The 18,416-nt window shown below is 44.7% G+C and overlaps 1 protein-coding gene across 1 annotated transcript; it reads right to left on the bottom strand.

The window, feature by feature from the left end:
- Positions 1 to 14,135: 14,135 nt before the first annotated feature.
- Positions 14,136 to 18,022, bottom strand: LOC309392182 (general transcription factor II-I repeat domain-containing protein 2A-like; the record flags this gene model as incomplete). Its single annotated transcript, XM_081953183.1, has 2 exons — positions 14,136 to 14,193; positions 16,170 to 18,022. The coding sequence occupies 2 exons, from the start codon at positions 18,020 to 18,022 to the stop codon at positions 14,136 to 14,138; spliced, it is 1,911 nt and encodes a 636-aa protein (XP_081809309.1).
- Positions 18,023 to 18,416: the final 394 nt, after the last annotated feature.

Below are 18,416 nucleotides of genomic sequence, written 5' to 3'. Positions count from 1 at the left end.
GGATTGGATATCTTTTCCAGTGGCTTGAAAGCAGCTCCTCTGCCATCCCCCCCATTCCCCTACTGCCTTCCCCAAACACCTCCTCCATTGCGAATGCAGCCTGCTGTCTGGGTGGGAAATGCCTGGAATGCAATAAAGCCCACCCACTGACCTCCTGCTGGCAGGCTGGGGTGAGAGGAGAGGTAGAGAAGCTGGAGGGGAGCCGATCCGAGCCTTCCAAAAGAAAGAGACTGTGGGAAAGTGTGTGTGCTACAGCATGGCTCTTTGCCTGGCTTCCGTGGATGACTCTGCTTAACTGTTAAAAAAGCCTCTAAAAAAGCGCCCTCTACTATGAGGCAGGAGAACTGTGTGCCTCACCTACATCAGGAATTTTTAGGCTTTTAACCCTTGCTTTTAACCCTAAAACGCCTAAAGTCAGACTAGATGAGGCATGCAGTTCTCCTGCCTCAAAGTAGAGCCTTTTTTAAACAGTTAAGCAGAGTCATCCACGGTGAGGCAGCAACTAGCTCAGCTTTTTCCTTTTATATTTTTTTTCTCTTCATGATGAGAGTGGTGAGGCTGTGCCTCATTTGCCTCACCTGACTGCACGTCACTGGTCACCAAGCAAAACCGTTATGAAAATGTCTATTTCTAAAACAAGCCAAAAACAAAAACTAGGAAGAAAAATTACACTGAAATTGGCAGGATTTGTTGCCTTGCAGTGGGATGGGCAGCAAACAAATGAAATAAAATAAAATAATAAAATAAAATAAAATAAAATAAATATGTCTTTGTGACATTCCTAGTGAGAGATATAAGTTGTCTCCTTCCCCTTTGAGGAGAATTGAGGCATTAATGATGTGGCTTGCAAGAAGGCTATATGAGAGACTAATTTCCTTTCCCTTCAAAAGTTTCATTTTTTGTTTCCAAATGAAAGGTTGTTAGCATTAGCCCTTTCCTATTGGCAGATTGGAAGCTTTCTTGGCCCACTCTTCTTCCATGATTCAGTAAAAAGGATGCCAACTGCCCAGGGAAAAGTTTGCATCAGCATATGTTCTCTCTGCCCCAAACTCTTAAATCAACATCCTCTAAATAGGACATATTACATATTCTCATCCTTCCTACCCATATCCAGATGATGGAAATTATAATCCACCTGGGGGAAAACTGTTTTAGAATTACAGATGTTCTTATTCTTCTCATCTGGGATAAGGCAACAAAATTCCGTATAAGTTACTGCATGTAAGCAGTCAGCCTGAAAAATGAATCAGCCCTACAAAGCACCTTCAACAGCTTGAGTCAGCTTTAGGCAAGCTAATGTGAAGTCTGCATAATTATTTGTGACCAAAAATGTTCTTGCTCTTTTCAAATGTTTTCATCTACTCTGGTATGAATGGAAATGACAGGAAGCAGCAAATGCCACTGTTTGAAAAGCTGACATTTCACAAATTATGAATTGTAGATTATATGATCTGGAAGAGTTATTACACTTTTACTGCTGTTCTATTCTTTTACTTCTCAGATTCAAAATGAAGCTTATTTCAACATAGGGGGGAGGAAAATCCCTGCTATGGAAGTGGAATAACTCTTGCCTATCAAAGAGGGGTGGGCTTCAAAAATTTCAGCAATGGGTTCTCTGCCTGGTTGCTGGGTGGGCATGGCCATGGTGGGCGTGGCCTAGTCAGCCTCCTGCACCATGGTGGGTGGGCATTTTCACCTTTCCCAGGCTCTGGATGCTTTCCTCAAGCCTCTGGGAGGGCGAAAACTGCCTCTCTGGGCTCCAGAGGCCCTCCAGAGGCCGGAAATGGCCCCGTTTCCGGTTTTCCTGAACTTCCTGGAGGTCTGTTTTTCCCCCTCTTTGAGCTTCCATGCGGGCCCTGCACTTACCTTGCATCCAAAACAGGACACATGAAGACTCCTGGGAGGGGCGGGTTGGAGTAGGGTGGGAGGGGGCAGACAGGGGTGGGATTTGGAGGTTCTTCAAACTGGCCATAACATTAGCTATGGGTTCTCCCGAACCTGGGTGAACCTGTAGCAGCCTACCCAGTGGTGGGTTCCTACCGGTTCGCACCGGATCGCGCGAACCGGTTGAAGACCGAACCCGGAAGTAACCGGACCCGGAAGTAACCGGGAACCGGCACCGGTCCTGTCACTTTATCCCCCTTGCCATCCCAACGGAGCTCGCTTGCTCCCCCGCCCGTCCACACTAAGCTAGCTAGCCCAGCTAGCCGCTCATTGATTGGCTGGAGTTCAGCCAATCAGTGAGCGAGCTGGAGGCGACCCGTTTAAAAGCGGGTTGTCCTCCATTTCAAAACTCCCTTCTCTTCGCTGGGAGCTTGCTGCTTCCTTCAGGTAAGCAACTAAGCGCGAGGGGGGGCGGGAGGCTAGCTTCGGCGAGGAAAGGCCTCTAGGCCTTCCCTCACTGAAGGGGCGGGCTGGCGTGGGCCGTGGGGGCGGTGGGCAGCTAGCTTCACCCAGGAAAGGCCTCTGGGCCTTTCCGGGATGAAGCGCCGGGGTCGCGTGGAACGCGCGGCCGCCGGGAAGCTAGCTTCGCCCGGGAAAGGCCTCTGGGCCTTTCCGGGACGAAGCGCCGGCGTCGCGTGGAACGCGTGGCCGCCGGGAAGCTAGCTTCGCCCGGGAAAGGCCTTTGGGCCTTTCCGGGACGAAGCGCCGGCGTCGCGTGGGACGAAGCGCCGGCGTCGCGTGGGACGAAGCGCCGGCGTCGCGTGGGACGAAGCGCCGGCGTCGCGTGGGACAAAGCGCCGGCATCGCGTGGAACGCGCGCCCGCCAGGAAGCTAGCTTCGCCCGGGAAAGGCCGCTGGGCCTTTCCGGGACGAAACGCCGGCGTCGCATGGAACGCGCGGCCGCCAGGAAGCTAGCTTCGCCGAGGAAAGGCTCCTGGGCCTTTCCTCGATGAAGCACCGGGCTGGCGTGGGCGGCAAGCCTCTGCGAGGCTAGGCCAAAAGCCCCCCACCCTCCCCTCTCCAGCCTCGCCTGGCTGGCTAAGCCCTAAGCAGTCTTAAACAGTCTTACCTGTCCTCCTGCCTCTCTGCCTGTCTGCTGCCTGTTGCAGCATCGGAGAGCTGCTGATTCTGCCTGCTGGTAAGTAACCTGGTTTTTTTTTCTTTTATTTTTTTAATGTATTTTAAAATAATATTTTATTTATTGTGCATAGAATTTTTTTAAATAATTTTACTTAAATTACCTACACATTAATAATGATCAAGTACTAATAATATTTCCTTATACATTTTAATGACCTTTCCTTTCATAATTGGTGTTTTCTTTCATACTTTTAGATTTCTAATTGCTGTTTCTGTTAGTTAGCAATTGATAAAACAAATTCCACGTGAAAAAGTATTCAAAGCCTTCTTGGTTTTAATTGTCAATTTATTCATTCTTGCACATTCTAATATTTATTCATTTTCATATCTTTGTTTTTTCCACTGTTGTGCAAACACAATTCCAACAGCTGTTAACATGTGTAAAATTAAATATGTATTTATTCCCTTTGAAATACAAGTAGTAAGTAGTAAGCTACTTACCTTCTGTAAGTAGCTCTTTTATTGTTTTGTGTACTTATTTTAATCTTATTTAAGTAGTAAGTGCACAAAATAATAAATTTCCTTTTTTATATTTTCTTTTTGTAGATCATTCATTGGGGCAAAAAATTCAGTGACATTGTCTTGGCCACTCCTATCCGGTCACATGACTGCCAAGCCACTCCCACCCGGTCACATGGCCGGCAAGCCACTCCCACCTGGTCACATGGCTGGCAAGCCACTCCCGCCAGGTCACATGGCTGGCAAGCCACTCCCACAAAGGAGGCCACACCCACAGAGTAGGTTCCAAAAAATTTTGAAACCCACCACTGAGCCTACCCCTGCTAGCAAATCAACTGATGTTCTGGGTTGGTAGCACATTATATGCTGATTTTGTATAGGAGACTGATTTTGTATAGGAGACTATAAAAGTAACTTTTTTTTACTATATTAAATGAAAGTCTTGAAAAATAGAAGTTCAGAGAACATATAAATAAAGATTAATTATGGAATTAATCAAAGCAAACCATTATTACAACCTTTGGGCCAGAGAACACAATAAAATACATAAACCTGTAATTAGTAATCAAATGAAAAATTCATTGCAATAATGGAAACAAAACATTGCCTGTTAGATTGGGTAATGGATAGGCACACACAGGCTTAACGGTAACAACAGCTCTTTATTAAGTACAACAAGTGAGAACCATCCAGCAAAGGTTAAGACTGACAGCAGCCCTTTTATAGGGAGTTGTCAGACTCTTCGACCAATAGGATTAAATCTCTGTTCCTGCCAGAACAGAGGACTTTGGTGGAAACCACTGTAGTTAGAGCAAGTATCTAACATTGCCCTTGGTTAGCAAAATGTGCCATATGATCTATTATTCTAGTTATTATACTATTCATATTTTAGCAATAGCAATAGCAGTTAGACTTATATACCACTTCATAGTGGTTTTACAGCCCTCTCTAAGCAGTTTACAGAGTCAGCATTTTGCCCCCAACTATCTGGCTCCTCATTTTATCCACTTTGGAAGGATGGAAGGCTGAGTCAACCTTGAGCCGGTGAGATTTGAACTGTTGAACTGCAGCTAGCAGTCAGCTGAAGTAGCCTATAGTGCTGCACTCTAACCCCTGTGCCACCTTGGCTCAATTTTATTTATTTATCTAAGGATAAATAAATAATTATTTAAGGATCTAGAGCCGAGGGAGTCTACTGTGCCACAGACGTCCGGATGTGAAGCCCTTGTTGTGAAATGGGGGCCTGGGAGACAGTTGGGCCTGCTGATAGTATACCTGGCTCCTCGCTATACATCAGCGGCCCTGCCTGAACTCCTTGAGCTGATCGCATCGGTGGCGGTTGAGACCCCCAAACTTTTAGTGATGGGGGATTTTAACCTGCCGTCGGTGGGAGAAGCATCAGAGGGGGTTCGGGAGTTCATGGCTTCCATGACAGCCATGGACCTGACTCAAATGATTCAGGGCCCAACACACGAGGGAGGTCACACTCTGGACCTTGTTTTTGTCTCTGGCCAGTGGCTGAGTGATCTGGGAGGAGGTGACTTAACCATCACTCCCCTGTCATGGTCAGATCACTCACTCCTTCGTCTTGACTTCCCTGGTGCTACCTCCCGCCGCGGGGAGGCGGAATCGGAAAGTTCCAGATGGTTCCGCCCCAGGCGCCTGATGGAACCTGACAGGTTCCAGACGGAGCTTGGGCCACCTCCTGTAACCTTGACCCGCCCCCGGGTAGGGGACCTGGTGGTTGCGTGGAATAATGCAACTACCGGGGCCTTGAACCGGATGGCGCCTTTGCGGCCTCTCCGGCGGCAACGATCCACCCTGGCCCCTTGGTTTACCGAGGAGCTGAGGGTGATGAAATGCCGCAAGAGACGTCTAGAGAGTCGTTGGAGATCCTCTCGCTCCGAATTTGATCGAACACAGGTACGAGCCCATTTAAGGACGTACCTTGTGGCACTGAGAGCGGCCAAACGTCAATACTGTGCCACTCTCATTGCATCCGCGGAGAACCGCCCTGCCGCCCTGTTTCGGGTGTCCCGCTCCCTCTTGTTTCAGAGGCCGCGGGAGGCCCCTCTACAGGGCAGGGCAGAGGAATTTGGTAAATATCTGCAGGATAAAATCGCTCAAATCCGGAGAGACTGGGTTCCTGTCAGTGATCCAGTGGAGACGCCCATGGCGAGTCTTGAGGCTTCTATCTGGGAGGAGTTTGACTTGGTTGCCATCGAGGATTTGGACAGATTGCGTGGACGACTGCGACCCACCACATGTTTATTGGACCCGTGTCCCTCCTGGCTTGTACTGGCATCCTGGGAGGTTACACGAGACTGGCTCCTGGGCCTAGTGAATGCTTCGTTGGGAGAGGGGTCTCTCCCGGCCGCCTTGAAAGAGGCGGTGGTGAGACCCTTGCTCAAGAAGCCTTCCCTGGACCCTTTGGAGCTGGCCAATTATCGTCCTGTCTCCAACCTTCCCTTCTTGGCGAAGGTTGTAGAGAGTGTGGTGGCCTACCAGTTCCCACGACATCTGGAGGAAAATGATTATCTAGACCCGCGCCAGTCCGGCTTCCGCCCCGGTCACAGCACGGAGACGGCCTTGGTCGCGTTGGTGGATGATCTCTGGAGGGCCAGAGATAGAGGTTGTTCCTCTATCCTGGTCCTATTAGACCTCTCGGCGGCTTTTGATACCATCGACCATGGTATCCTGCTGCGCCGGCTGGAGGGGCTGGGGGTCCGGGGCACTGTTTTGCGGTGGTTCGGCTCCTACCTTTCTGACCGGACGCAGCGTGTGTTGACAGGAGAAGAGAGGTCGACCCTACACCCCCTTACCTGTGGGGTGCCACAGGGGTCGGTCCTCTCGCCACTCCTGTTCAACACATATATGAAGCCGCTGGGTGAGATCATCCGTGGTTTCGGGGTGGGATACCATCTGTACGCTGATGATACTCAGCTGTACTTTTCCACCCCGAACCACCCCAACGAGGCCATCGAAGTGATGTCCCGGTGTGTGGAAGCCGTACGGATCTGGATGGATGACAACCGACTCAAGCTCAACCCTTCCAAGACGGAGTGGCTGTGGGTACCAGCCCCCCGGTTCAGCCAATTAATTCCATCATTGGCCATTGGGGGCATCCATCTTGCCCCCGTGGAGCGGGCGCGCAATTTGGGCGTCCTCCTAGATGCCCGGCTGTCCATGGATGACCATGTGACAGCCGTGGCAAGGGGGGCGTTCCACCAGGTTCGCCTGGTGCGCCAATTGCGCCCCCTACTGGACCGGGATGCCTTGCGCACAGTCACTCATGCGCTGGTGACGTCTCGCTTGGACTACTGTAACGCTCTCTACATGGGGCTTCCCTTGAAATGCACCCGGAGGCTGCAGTTGGTCCAGAACGCAGCCGCGCGGGTAATTATGGGGAGTACTAGGTACTCCCACGTGACACCGCTCCTGCGCGAGCTGCACTGGCTTCCTGTGGCCTATCGGGTGCGTTTCAAGGTTTTGATAACTATCTTTAAAGCGCTCCATGGCTTAGGACCTAGTTACTTGCGGGATCGTATTCTGCCCCATACATCCCTGCGACCAATTCGCTCGCACAGAGAGGGGCTCCTCCAGGTGCCGTCCGCTAGACAATGTCGTGGGGCGGCGCCTAGGAGTAGAGCCTTCTCTGTGGCGGGCCCAGCCCTGTGGAATGACCTCCCTCCGGATATTAGGAATACCTCTGACCTCCGCTCCTTCCGTATTAAGCTTAAGACCCACCTATTCCAAGCAGCTGGCCTGGCTCAACTTTGATTTAACCATATCGCTCTTGACGGGTTTTTAACTGGGTATTTTAATTCATTTAATTTCTAGGGGTTTTAAATACAGTATTTTAATTGTTTTTATCAATCGATCTCCTCCTTTTGTATGTCTGTATGTTTTAGTGTACCTTTGTTATATGTTTGTTTTGTTTACATATTTATTTCGAATGTTTCGTTGTACGCCGCCCCGAGTCCTTCGGGAGAGGGTGCGGCTAAGAAATAAATATATTATTATTATTATTATTATTAATTTATAAAGCCACCCATCTCACAACAAGCGCCTTTGGCTGCCGTACAACAAGGAACTCAAATACAGAAATCGTGTCTCTAATTTTCATCTGTACAACATGCAGATATGGTAGCTTAGGCTAAACTAAGGTCACTCAGTGATTTTCTGATCCCTGAAAATCAGAATCAGAGATTACTATGACTTTTATATAACCTCTAGTAACTGATTTTTAAAATGCTTTAAGCATGTCATAAATATCATAAACTGTCCAGCTGTAGAATTTAATAATTTTATAATGAAGTTTGGTTTTCAAGGATGCCAAGCAATCAGAATGGCTTGACTTACATAATTTGCAAATTATGATTTCTGAACAAATCATGTTCAGCATTATAGTTGCACAGAGCAAACTATAGTTAAGATACAGTAAATCTTTACTTTTCAGTAAAATTCTGTGATAGCTTTAGAAAGAAATATTCCATAATGTTTTAGAAGGGATCTGACTGAATAACTCATATTAAGACTGCAACATTTGTTGTACTGGGTGCGTAGCTGTGAAAAAACTCAGAGGGGGAAAAATACTGTTTGAATAAATAGCCCTTGGGAAGTTAGACAACTATATGATGCCATTGCACATTCTTTCTGTTGCATCTTGTATCCCCATATGATGCCATTTACCACAAAAACGGCAAAGCCAATTATGAAAGTCATAGTAATTAGATATGCAGTCCCCAATTGTTGATCATTCCAGTTTGCTCCAGAAAGTACTGTATACCAAGTGTCCTCAGTTTTAAGCAACTGCATCCTTCACAATCATGTGTGCAAAGGAACATCGAACATGAACTGTGGAACCTTATAAAAGTAGCACCTTTGGCACAGGTGGACTACTGTACCACAATGATACCTAAATATTTTTCCTTTGTCTCTCACTCTTTCTTTGCTCCTCTGCCATGTCAGGAGCAGGAGAAGCAAAACTAAATTTCAGCAAGATGATCTCAACTGAATGTTTGAGTCATGGATATCTATGGGGTATGTGTAGAAGAGGAGCAATGATGGATGGCCGTGATATGGCTGCTGTATCTGTAACACTTTCAATTAGTACCTGAATACCTGAACAGCTGAATGATCTGATGCAATTGAAAAGTGAATGTTAACATTTACTGCCTCAGCAACGTATTGATATTGGGAACTTGGAAATGCTGGTTTCAGAATACATTGGTCAAGCATGTATTGTTGGTCTTCCTTTGGGCATGTGGGAAGGAATTCAATGGCCTTCCGCCATACATTCTTGCTGAAATCAAGTCAAAAGTTTCAAGATCACAAATTAGAATAGGTTCTAGCTAAAGATCGAAATGCAATGGAAAATGCCAATGTAACTGAGTTCATATTCTTCTCTATCTGAAGTATAACCGAGTATCTCTGTGATGAAATAAGAAAAAAAAAATCCCCAAAGCAATCCCCATTTCCAATCAACAAATGTAAACAAAGCAAAACTGTAGCTCAGAAGAGGGCCTGACTGCAAAAGTGTCATTTCTCAGAATGCTGGCTAAGTATATTTTCTTACAATTCCTAGAAGACAAGCCATCACACCCTTTTGAGGAAGAAAAGCAAGATTGTCATATAAGGAGCTCTTGAAAGAAGTTTAAATCATGGTCACCCCCAACAGCTGATTTTCGTGCACTGTGCTCTAAGAAGAAACTTCAGTTGTGATTCAAGAAACTGCCTGCATTTTTTATTCCCAACTCAGAAACAAACCTGTTAAGATTTCTTTCTAACAGGCAATAATATAATATGATTGTTGGGAATTAGAATATGTCATTTTCTAATCAAATTTAAGTTTCTGGCACAGCTTCGCTGAAATCTTGAGGTTAGAGAAAAATGTCAGGTTCAGCAAAGCTCTTGCTTGATGATGCCTCAAGCAAAAACAGTCCCATCATTTGAAGCTGCCATGATGTTTTGCTTCACATCTCTTCCGAGACAACCTCTCAGGAAGGTTTCTGAGCATGTGTGCAGAACAGAAATGAAGTACTTCAATGAATCTAATAGAATTGCCTCTGAGCACAAGCTTGTCATACAGATAAAACACATCCACCTCAGAGAGGCCTAGAAAAGAGTTTTGATAATGCTCTTCAACAATTCTTTGGGGCTCCTCAGGTTCGCAAATTGTCTTGTCCTGAAAGTTAATTTTAAAGACAACTAAAAGTACATTATTATTATTATTATTATTTATTCACATTTCTAAACCGCCCCCTCTCCCAAAAAGGGACTCGGGGCGGTGTACAGTCCACAATAAATCACAGATAAACTCTTGGAGGGGTTGAGTTTGAGTCTGTTGTCCCCCATCCAGACCCCGACGGCTTCCAGACACCGGGACATCACTGCGACAGCCTCGTTGGGGTGGTTTGGGGTTGAAATGTACAGCTGCATATCATCAGCGTACAGATGGTATTCAACCCCAAAACCACGGATGATCTCGCCCAGCGGCTTCACGTATGCATTGAACAGAAGGGGTGAGAGAATCGACCCCTGCGGCACCCCACAAGAGAGTGGCCTCAGGGTCGATCTCTGCCCCCCTGTCAACACATATTGCATCCAGCCGGAGAGGTAAGAGTCGAACCACCGTAACACGGTGCCTCCGACTCCCATCCCCTCCAGCCGGCGCAGAAGGATACCATGGTCGATGGTATCAAAAGCCGCTGAGAGATCTAATAGGACCAGGATAGAGGAACAACCTCTATCTCTGGCCCTCCAGAGATCATCAACCAACGCGACCAAGGCTGTCTCAGTGCTGTGCCCGGGTCGGAAGCCGGACTGGCGTGGGTCTAGATAATCGGATTCATCGAGGTGACGCGGAAACTGCTGCGCCACCACATTCTCAACAACCTTCACCAAAAAAGGGAGGTTGGAGACTGAACGATAATTAGCTAGCTCCATTTGGTCAAGTGAAGGCCTCTTGAGTAAGGGCCTCACCACCGCCTCTTTCAAGACAGTAGGTAAGGATCCCTCACCCAACGAGGCGTTCACCAGGCCCAGAAGCCAGCCTCGTGTCACCTCCCAGGATGCCAGTACCAGCCAGGAGGGACACGGGTCCAATGAACATGTGGTGGGTAGCAGCCTTCCACGCAACCTGTCTAAATTCTCGGGGGCAACAGAGTCATACTCCTCCCAGAGTGGACTCACAAGACTCACTGTTGACGGCCCATCCAGACCACTGGAGGGGGCCCATCCGCTCCGGATCTGAGCGACTTTGTTCTGCAGATATTCTCCAAACTCCTCTGCTCTACCCTGTAAGGGTGCCCCTCGCGTCTCTTGCACCAAGAGGGAGCGGGTGACCCTAAACAGGGCGGCAGGGCGGTTGTCCGCAGACGCAATAAGAGCGGCACAATGTCTACGTTTGGTCGCTCTCAATGCCACGAGGTAAGTCCGTAAATAGGCTCTTACCTGTGTTCGGTCAGACTCGGAGCGTGAGGACCTCCACCTGCTCTCTAGACGTCTCCTCTGGCGCTTCATCACCCTCAGCTCCTCGGTATACCAGGGAGCCCGGGTGGGTCGATGCCGCAGGAGAGGTCGCAAAGGCGCAACCCGGTCCAAGGCCCCAGCCGTCGCCCTATTCCAGGCGGCCACTAGGTCCTCCGACCGAGCGCGGGTCAGGGCTACAGGTAGTGGCCCAAGCTCCGACTGGAACCTAACTGGTTCCATCAGATGCTTGGGGCGGTACCAGCTTGGACAAACTGGTTCTGCCTCCTCGCGGTGGGGGGTAGCGCCAGGGAAGTCTAGCCCGAGACAGGAGTGATCTGACCATGACAGGGGAGTAATGTCTAAGTCCCCTATTCCCAGATCACTCGTCCACTGCTCAGATACAAAAACAAGGTCCAGTGTGTGGCCACCTTCATGTGTGGGGCCCTGAATTAGTTGGGTCAGGCCCATGGCTGTCATGGAAGCCATGAACTCCCGAGCCACCTCGGATGCTGCTCCCGTCGAAGGCAGGTTGAAATCCCCCATAACCAAAAGTTTGGGGATCTCCACCGCCGTCTCCGAGATCAGCTCGAGGAGCTCGGGCAGGGCTGCTGACGTATAGCGAGGAGCCAAGTATACAATCAGCAGACCCCACTGCCTCCCTGGGCCCCATTTCACACCAAGGGACTCACACCCGGGTATCTGAGAAACAGTGAACTCCCTCGGCTCTAGACCATCCCGTATAACCACCGCCACTCCTCCACCCTTACCCAGGGCCCGGGGCTGATGAAATGCATGGAAACCTGGTGGGCACATTTCCACGAGGGGCAAACCACCCTCGTGATCCAACCAGGTCTCTGTTATTCCTGCAAGGTCCAGCTCCCCCTCAGAGATCAACTCATTAATGAGGGGGGCCTTGTTGGTCATGGACCTTGCATTGCAAAGCATCAGCCGCAGGCCCTGTCTCTGTAGATCCTGACCAGCTAGGTTGCGGGGGTTGGTAGAAATGACCGGGCGTAGCCAGCAGCCACGGTCTCCCAACCGACCTTGTGATCTTCTCTTGTCCTCGCATCCCCCCTCCCCGCGACCGTTGTAATAAAACAACCCTCTACTGGAATAGTTTGTTCCCTCTCCCCCCCCAATCCGCTCACTTCCCTCCTGGACTCACCTGTTCGTGTGGCACTGGCTTCCCTCCTGGCCTGGTTATCCCCCCCTTCCCAGAACCCCCTAAAAAGAGTATAAAACATTTTGCTAAAAAGCCCCTCAGCTTCCTCTTCTTCCACCTCTCGGGGTTCACGAAGTTTTGAAAACATGAGAAATAGATGCCAACCATTCCTAATTACTACTTTGTGTGATTTTTATATTTATTATATTGTATTTTAATTCCCCTTGAGATGATCAATATCCATATGCTTTCCGTGCTGAGTAAATACTATTACTATTTACTAATGCAAAGGAGAAGACTGTATAAAGGTAATGGTAAAGGTTCCCCTCGAACATATGTGCTACTTGTTCCCGACTCTAGGGGGCGGTGCTCATCTCCATTTCACAGCTGAAGAGCCAGTGCTGTCCGAAGACATCTCCCTGGTCATGTGGTCGGCATGTCCAAATGCCAAAGGTGCACAGAGCACTGTTACATTCCCACCAAAGGTGGTTCCTATTTTTCTACTCCCATTTTTACATGCTTTCAAACTGTTAGGTTGGCAGAAGCTGGGACAAGTAATGGGAGCTTACTCCATTACATGGTGCTAGGGATTCTAATCGCCAAACTGCCTATGTTTCTGATTGACAAGCTCAGCATCTTAGCCACTGAGCCACCCTTAGACTGTATATACACATGCAATTGTTCTTTGTGTGTCGTGCCAATGGCCACATTTTAAAAAGTAAATGGAGACCTGAGGAAATTAATTTGTTTAAGTCTTAAAGAAGCTCTCCTCAAAAACCAAGAAAAATAACATTTTAGAATCTTGTTTTACACCTTTTAAAGAGCATTCAAGGTTTCATGTGGACCATATATACTGCTGTTCGGAGAGAGAACAGCTTTGGTCAGGAGATTTTCCTATTTCATTGGAGTTACTTCTTACTGGATCAGAGGAAAATAACCTATATAAAATCTGTCTTTTTCATATAAAAGTGATGATGTTATCCATTCAGTCGTGTCCAACTCTTGGACATATAAAATATAATAGTAAGGAAATTTCTCAGTAGTGTAATATTATGAGACCATTCTACATAATACCCATGGTTTTCTTTTGATAATTTCAAAATCAAATTAAATGTCCTTTGTATACCAAGGATATTAATAAAACTATTTTATTAACTGATGCAGAGGTTAGGTTTACAAAGGCAATGGAAAGATATTGACAGTTGCCACAATTTGGGCCAAAATGATCCATCATATGCTTTCATTCAAAACACCTATGAAACTTTCATGCTGTTGGAAACAAATTGGTATTATCTTCAGCCATATATTACTGTTCTTTTTAGTGTCTTCTGATAAGAATTACTATTCAATTGAATTATTAAAACATGGAAAATATAGCATACATATAAATGTTTCAAAGAATCATGCTTGGAAAGGACTATAAAAAATAAGCCATTATCTTTCCCAGCCACTATTCATCTTTTCTGACAACTCCAGCATATATAGCTGAACCTAAAATAAAATGTAAAAATCGCTTTTGCTGTGCAAACCAATTGTGCAATTTGTGAAGATTTGCCACCTCCCTCAAAACAGAATATAGAGTCAAATTGTTTTGCCACTGTCTCAGCCAAATATGCAATCAACCTTTAAATATCTAGAACTAATGTCAGTAATATGTTTTTCACTAGCTGAATGAATTTTTTGACTCCTGTTGTGAATTTGGAAATTATATTCACACACCACCTTGCATTATCCTTTGATTTGCTAATGCCCTAACATTCCCAATAAATGTCCCTATTGTGAAATGCAATCTGTGTATCAATCAGCACATTTACAGCATTATTTTCTTCAAGAGTTTGAATCCAATCGATTTAATCACCTTGAATCAAAATGCCAACCAGATGCTTGATGTTTGCTTACCAACAGGCCAACATGGTCAGAAATTCAGATTGCCTTCCACCTTGTAAAGTTTATAATTCTAATCTCCATTTAACACATAGTGATCCTGAGATCTAGGAACTACCATCATCAGAACCCTAAAAAGTGCCAGTTAGAGGAATTGTGGATTTTTAAAAGAGAAAGTGGGGGGGGGGAGTCTTTTAAATCCTTATAAAAGGGAAATAGAGGAAATGAAATCTTGTCAATAACAAAAGTACTTAGACTTATATACCACTTCACAGTGCTTTACAGCCCTCTCTAAGAAATTTACAGAATCAGTGTATTGCCCCCAACAACTGGGTTCTCATTTTACTCACCTTGGAAGGATGAAAGGATGAGTCAATTTTGAGCCCGGTGAAATGCCAAATTGCAGGCAGCTGGCAGTCAGGAGAAGTAGCCTGCACTAGTGCATTCTAACCACTGCACCACTGTAGCTCATTAACCACAATATAGGTTGTTGTTGTTTTATTTCTGTAGAGCAGGTTTTTTTTTCCAAAGTTGTCAACTCTTAAGATTGGTGGACTTACTCCTAGAATTCTGCAAGCAGCATAGGGAAGTCCACACATTTTAAAGTTGTCAAGTTTGAAAAACACTGCATTAGAGGAACAGTACAATGAATCATCTCTGTAGGTATTTATGTTTTCTATGTCTATGAATAGTTGGTGAATAAATCCAAAAATAACAAAAACAGGATAGGCTTTCTTAGTGATTAAATATAGCCTTTTCCTTAGAAAAAACAGCAGTGGAAACAATATATAAAGATGAAAAGTACAATAAGTCTTTTAGCAAAATAATTGTGCCATTTATATTCTAGCACATAGCACTAATATTTGTATACTTAATTTGAACAGTTTAATTTGAACAAACAAACAAACAAACAAAAAGCTTCCTTTGGTGGTATTGCTTTTTTCTCCTGCTAAATGGATTTTATTTACCAACAAATGCACATCTTTGACAGATTGCAGACAGAAAGGTGGACCAGATGATGCTTTGCATAGATGTACACCCTGAGTTTGGCTGCAATAAACTAACAACACACTCCAGAAAAGGAGAGGGGGACAAGAGGCAGCCCAGCCCAAAGATGATCTGTAGATAGAGAATAAGGACAGTCACTCCCTGTAATCTCTCAGGGTATATCCATTAGGATAACAGCAGTAAGGGTTTACTCTGGAAAGATACTATATATTGCACATAGGTAAATGAAGGACTGTACTTTGGCTAAAGCGTTCTATGTCATTCTGAGCTTAACCTGACAGATATCCCCAACAGTGGAAATTGGGAGAAAGATCTTTCCCATACAATTCTACGTGTATTGTGTTTGATCTAGAGTCCTGCACTGGATAAGCCAACTGAAGTACATCATTGTATGAATAATTTTCCTTCTGTATCATCTAAACTACCTGAATAAACTTAAGTGGATATACCATGATGGAGTAATAGAGGCTTGTATTCATAAAACACATAGAAAAATACTGTCAGGCATGCCTCCTTCTATATCCAAGAAAGAAAAACCTCAACTCCATTTGAATAGAGATAAAGTACTTTTACTAGATATGAATTGAAAGCAGCGAAAAGGAAAGCAAGATCTGAGCCAAAAAGGCACGAACATGTATATATCAAATGTTTACCCAGCACTCTCCCCCAAATTCCCCAACCCTATGTCCAATCTGCAATTCCCTAAGGCAGTGGTGGGCAACCTTTTTTTTCAACTGAGCCAAATCTCGCCAAAACCACGATTGAAATTTATTTGGAGAGCCGCATTTTTAAAACCGAAAATACATAGGATGGTACACTGTTTTTAGTTTCAATAAGTTTTTATTGAGAATATTCTGCATGCAAGTATCCACATAGGTCGGGAGGATATAAATAACACAACTAATAAAACAAAAACTTTAGAATGATATTATTTATCGATAACGTTAAATTCCATAAAATTTGCCTTACAATGTAGAGAAAATTACATCCTGACAATGACTGACAAAGTCACAACCACTAATGTGAACATTGGCCTTGCATTTCCTTGGATAGTTTGAGTAAGTCAGGTTTGTATGTTGTTGTTTTTAATTTTAGGCACGATTCCAGGTTCTCATCGATGAGACGATTTCTCAATTTACTCTTGATAAGGTTCATGCTTGAAAATGATTGTTCGCATAAATATGTAGACCCGAACAAGGAAAGAACAGCAAACGCTAGCTTTTTTAGTTGATTATATGAGTCAGGAATACTATTCCAGGTGTTAAAAATCAACATATCTTCCTTCTCCAGGTCTTTCAAAGCAGACCACTTGTGCTGTGAACTAAGTTCACATTTGTTTTTCTCCAATCTTTCTAAATCAGCACAAAGACGTTCAAATTTCGAGCTCCACAGTTCTTTGTTTTTTAAATCCAGCAATTGCATTTCAAAGTTGCCAATGTCGATATTAAAGGGAGAAAAATTTAATTCTGTTACAGTGGCATCCAGAGGTTTTTTAACAAAGGCCAACGTCGCTTTGCTGTTTCTGAATTCCTGAAACCTCTTGAGAAAAGCTTCCCTCATATTTAAAAGTGCTGTTTTAAAATAGGTAATGTCAATATCAGAATTATTTTCTTGCCGATGTTTCAACAGGCTTGGAAAGTGAAACAAAGTTTTTCTGTCAAAATCTTGAGCAAAAACAGATAATTGGTTTTCAAACGAAATAACTTCTTCTAACATCGAAAAAATTGTGTTTCCTTTCCCCTGTAGTTTATGATTAAGCTGATTTAGATGGGAAGTAACATCCACCATGAAATAGAGTTTTTGGATCCACTGATCGTTTGTTAATTCTGGATAGTGAACACCCTTCTCGAGGAAAAATGCTTTGATTTCTGATAATAAGGAAGCAAAACATTTCAAAATGTTTCCTCTTGATAACCAACGTACCTTGTTATGCAGCAGAAGATCTGCGTACTCACTCTCCATTTCAACTAAAAATTCTTTAAATTGGCGATGATGAAGAGCTTTAGCTACAATGGAGTTGATCATCTTAATCACCAATTCCATAACTTTGCGCATTTCTTCTGGAAATGTCTGTGCACAAAGTGCTTCTTGATGTATGATGCAATGGTATGTAAGTATCTCGTGACTAATTTTTTCTTTCATAATAGCAACAAATCCATTTCTTACGCCGGTCATACTTTTTGCCCCGTCTGTTGCAATTGAGACGATTTTATCAAGTGGAATATGATATTTTTCAATGCAACCAATTACAGCATTTGCTATATCCTCTCCACGTGTTTGACCTTTCAGTGGCAATAATCCTAAAAGTTCTTCTTTAGGACCTGTAGCTGACATAAATCTTACAAAAAGTGAAACTTGAGCTGTATCATTTAAGTCACAAGACTCGTCAACTGCTATTGATAAAGCTGAAACCACTTTAAGATCATCAACTTGTTGGTTGGTTATATTGGAAGACATTTTGGCTGTTCTATCCTTCACTGTTTTAGCAGACAATGGCAACTCTTTAATTTTTTTTAGAATTTCTTCTTTGTTCTTAAAATCCCTGAATAATTCTTCTGATGCACTTATAAAACAACGTTTTATGTATTCGCCATCTGTATATGGTTTGCCTCTCTTAGCAATCTCTTGACTAACCGCAAAACTTGCAAAATTAACATAGTTGGACGAATGCACCCACTGATTAAACGCAGAACTTGATTTTTCTTTACTCTTCAGAAGTTCCTCAACTGCTTTCTTCCTTGCATCACCAACAGGATATTTATTACTAAAGGACAAGTGTTTTGTTGTAAAGTGTCTCTCCAAATTAGATTTTTTGTTATGCACCAATTTTTCTTTACAAATAAGACAGGTCGGAAAGCCATTTACGTTCTGAAACGCGAAAGCCTCGGTCCATTCCACTTTAAATTCACGGTTTTCGTCTTCCGTTTTTCGTTGTTTTTTCTTTGTAGCCATGTCAAAAAGGGCACCTATAAAAATGTTTCATTTTAAAATAAAGCCACCAACACCAAACCGGCATCCTTAATCACATAAAAGAAGTAATATTGGATGACACACTGTTATTTATCTGTGGATGACGCACTGGCCACTAACTTATTTTGCTGGCTCCTAGATTACGATATTCTGCAATTTTATGTCCACACACCCCTTTTCACATCAACCCTTTTTATGTCAATCCCACAATGTCACATTTCTCCCCTCATGTCACATTTCTGCCCCTCCATGTCACATTTCTCCCCCTCATGTCACATTTCTCCCCCCTCATGTCACATTCCCCCCCCTCCATGATGGCCATCACGCCTTTCTTTTTACCCTGCCCTGTTCACATTTCTCATTTCCATAGTTAGGC

The sequence above is a fragment of the Natrix helvetica genome (genome assembly GCF_964273705.1).
Source record: "Natrix helvetica genome assembly, chromosome: 4".
Classification (NCBI taxonomy): Eukaryota; Metazoa; Chordata; class Lepidosauria; order Squamata; family Natricidae; genus Natrix; species Natrix helvetica.
The sequence above is the reverse complement of the archived record's forward strand: the minus strand, read 5'-3'. Positions and strand labels throughout refer to the sequence as shown.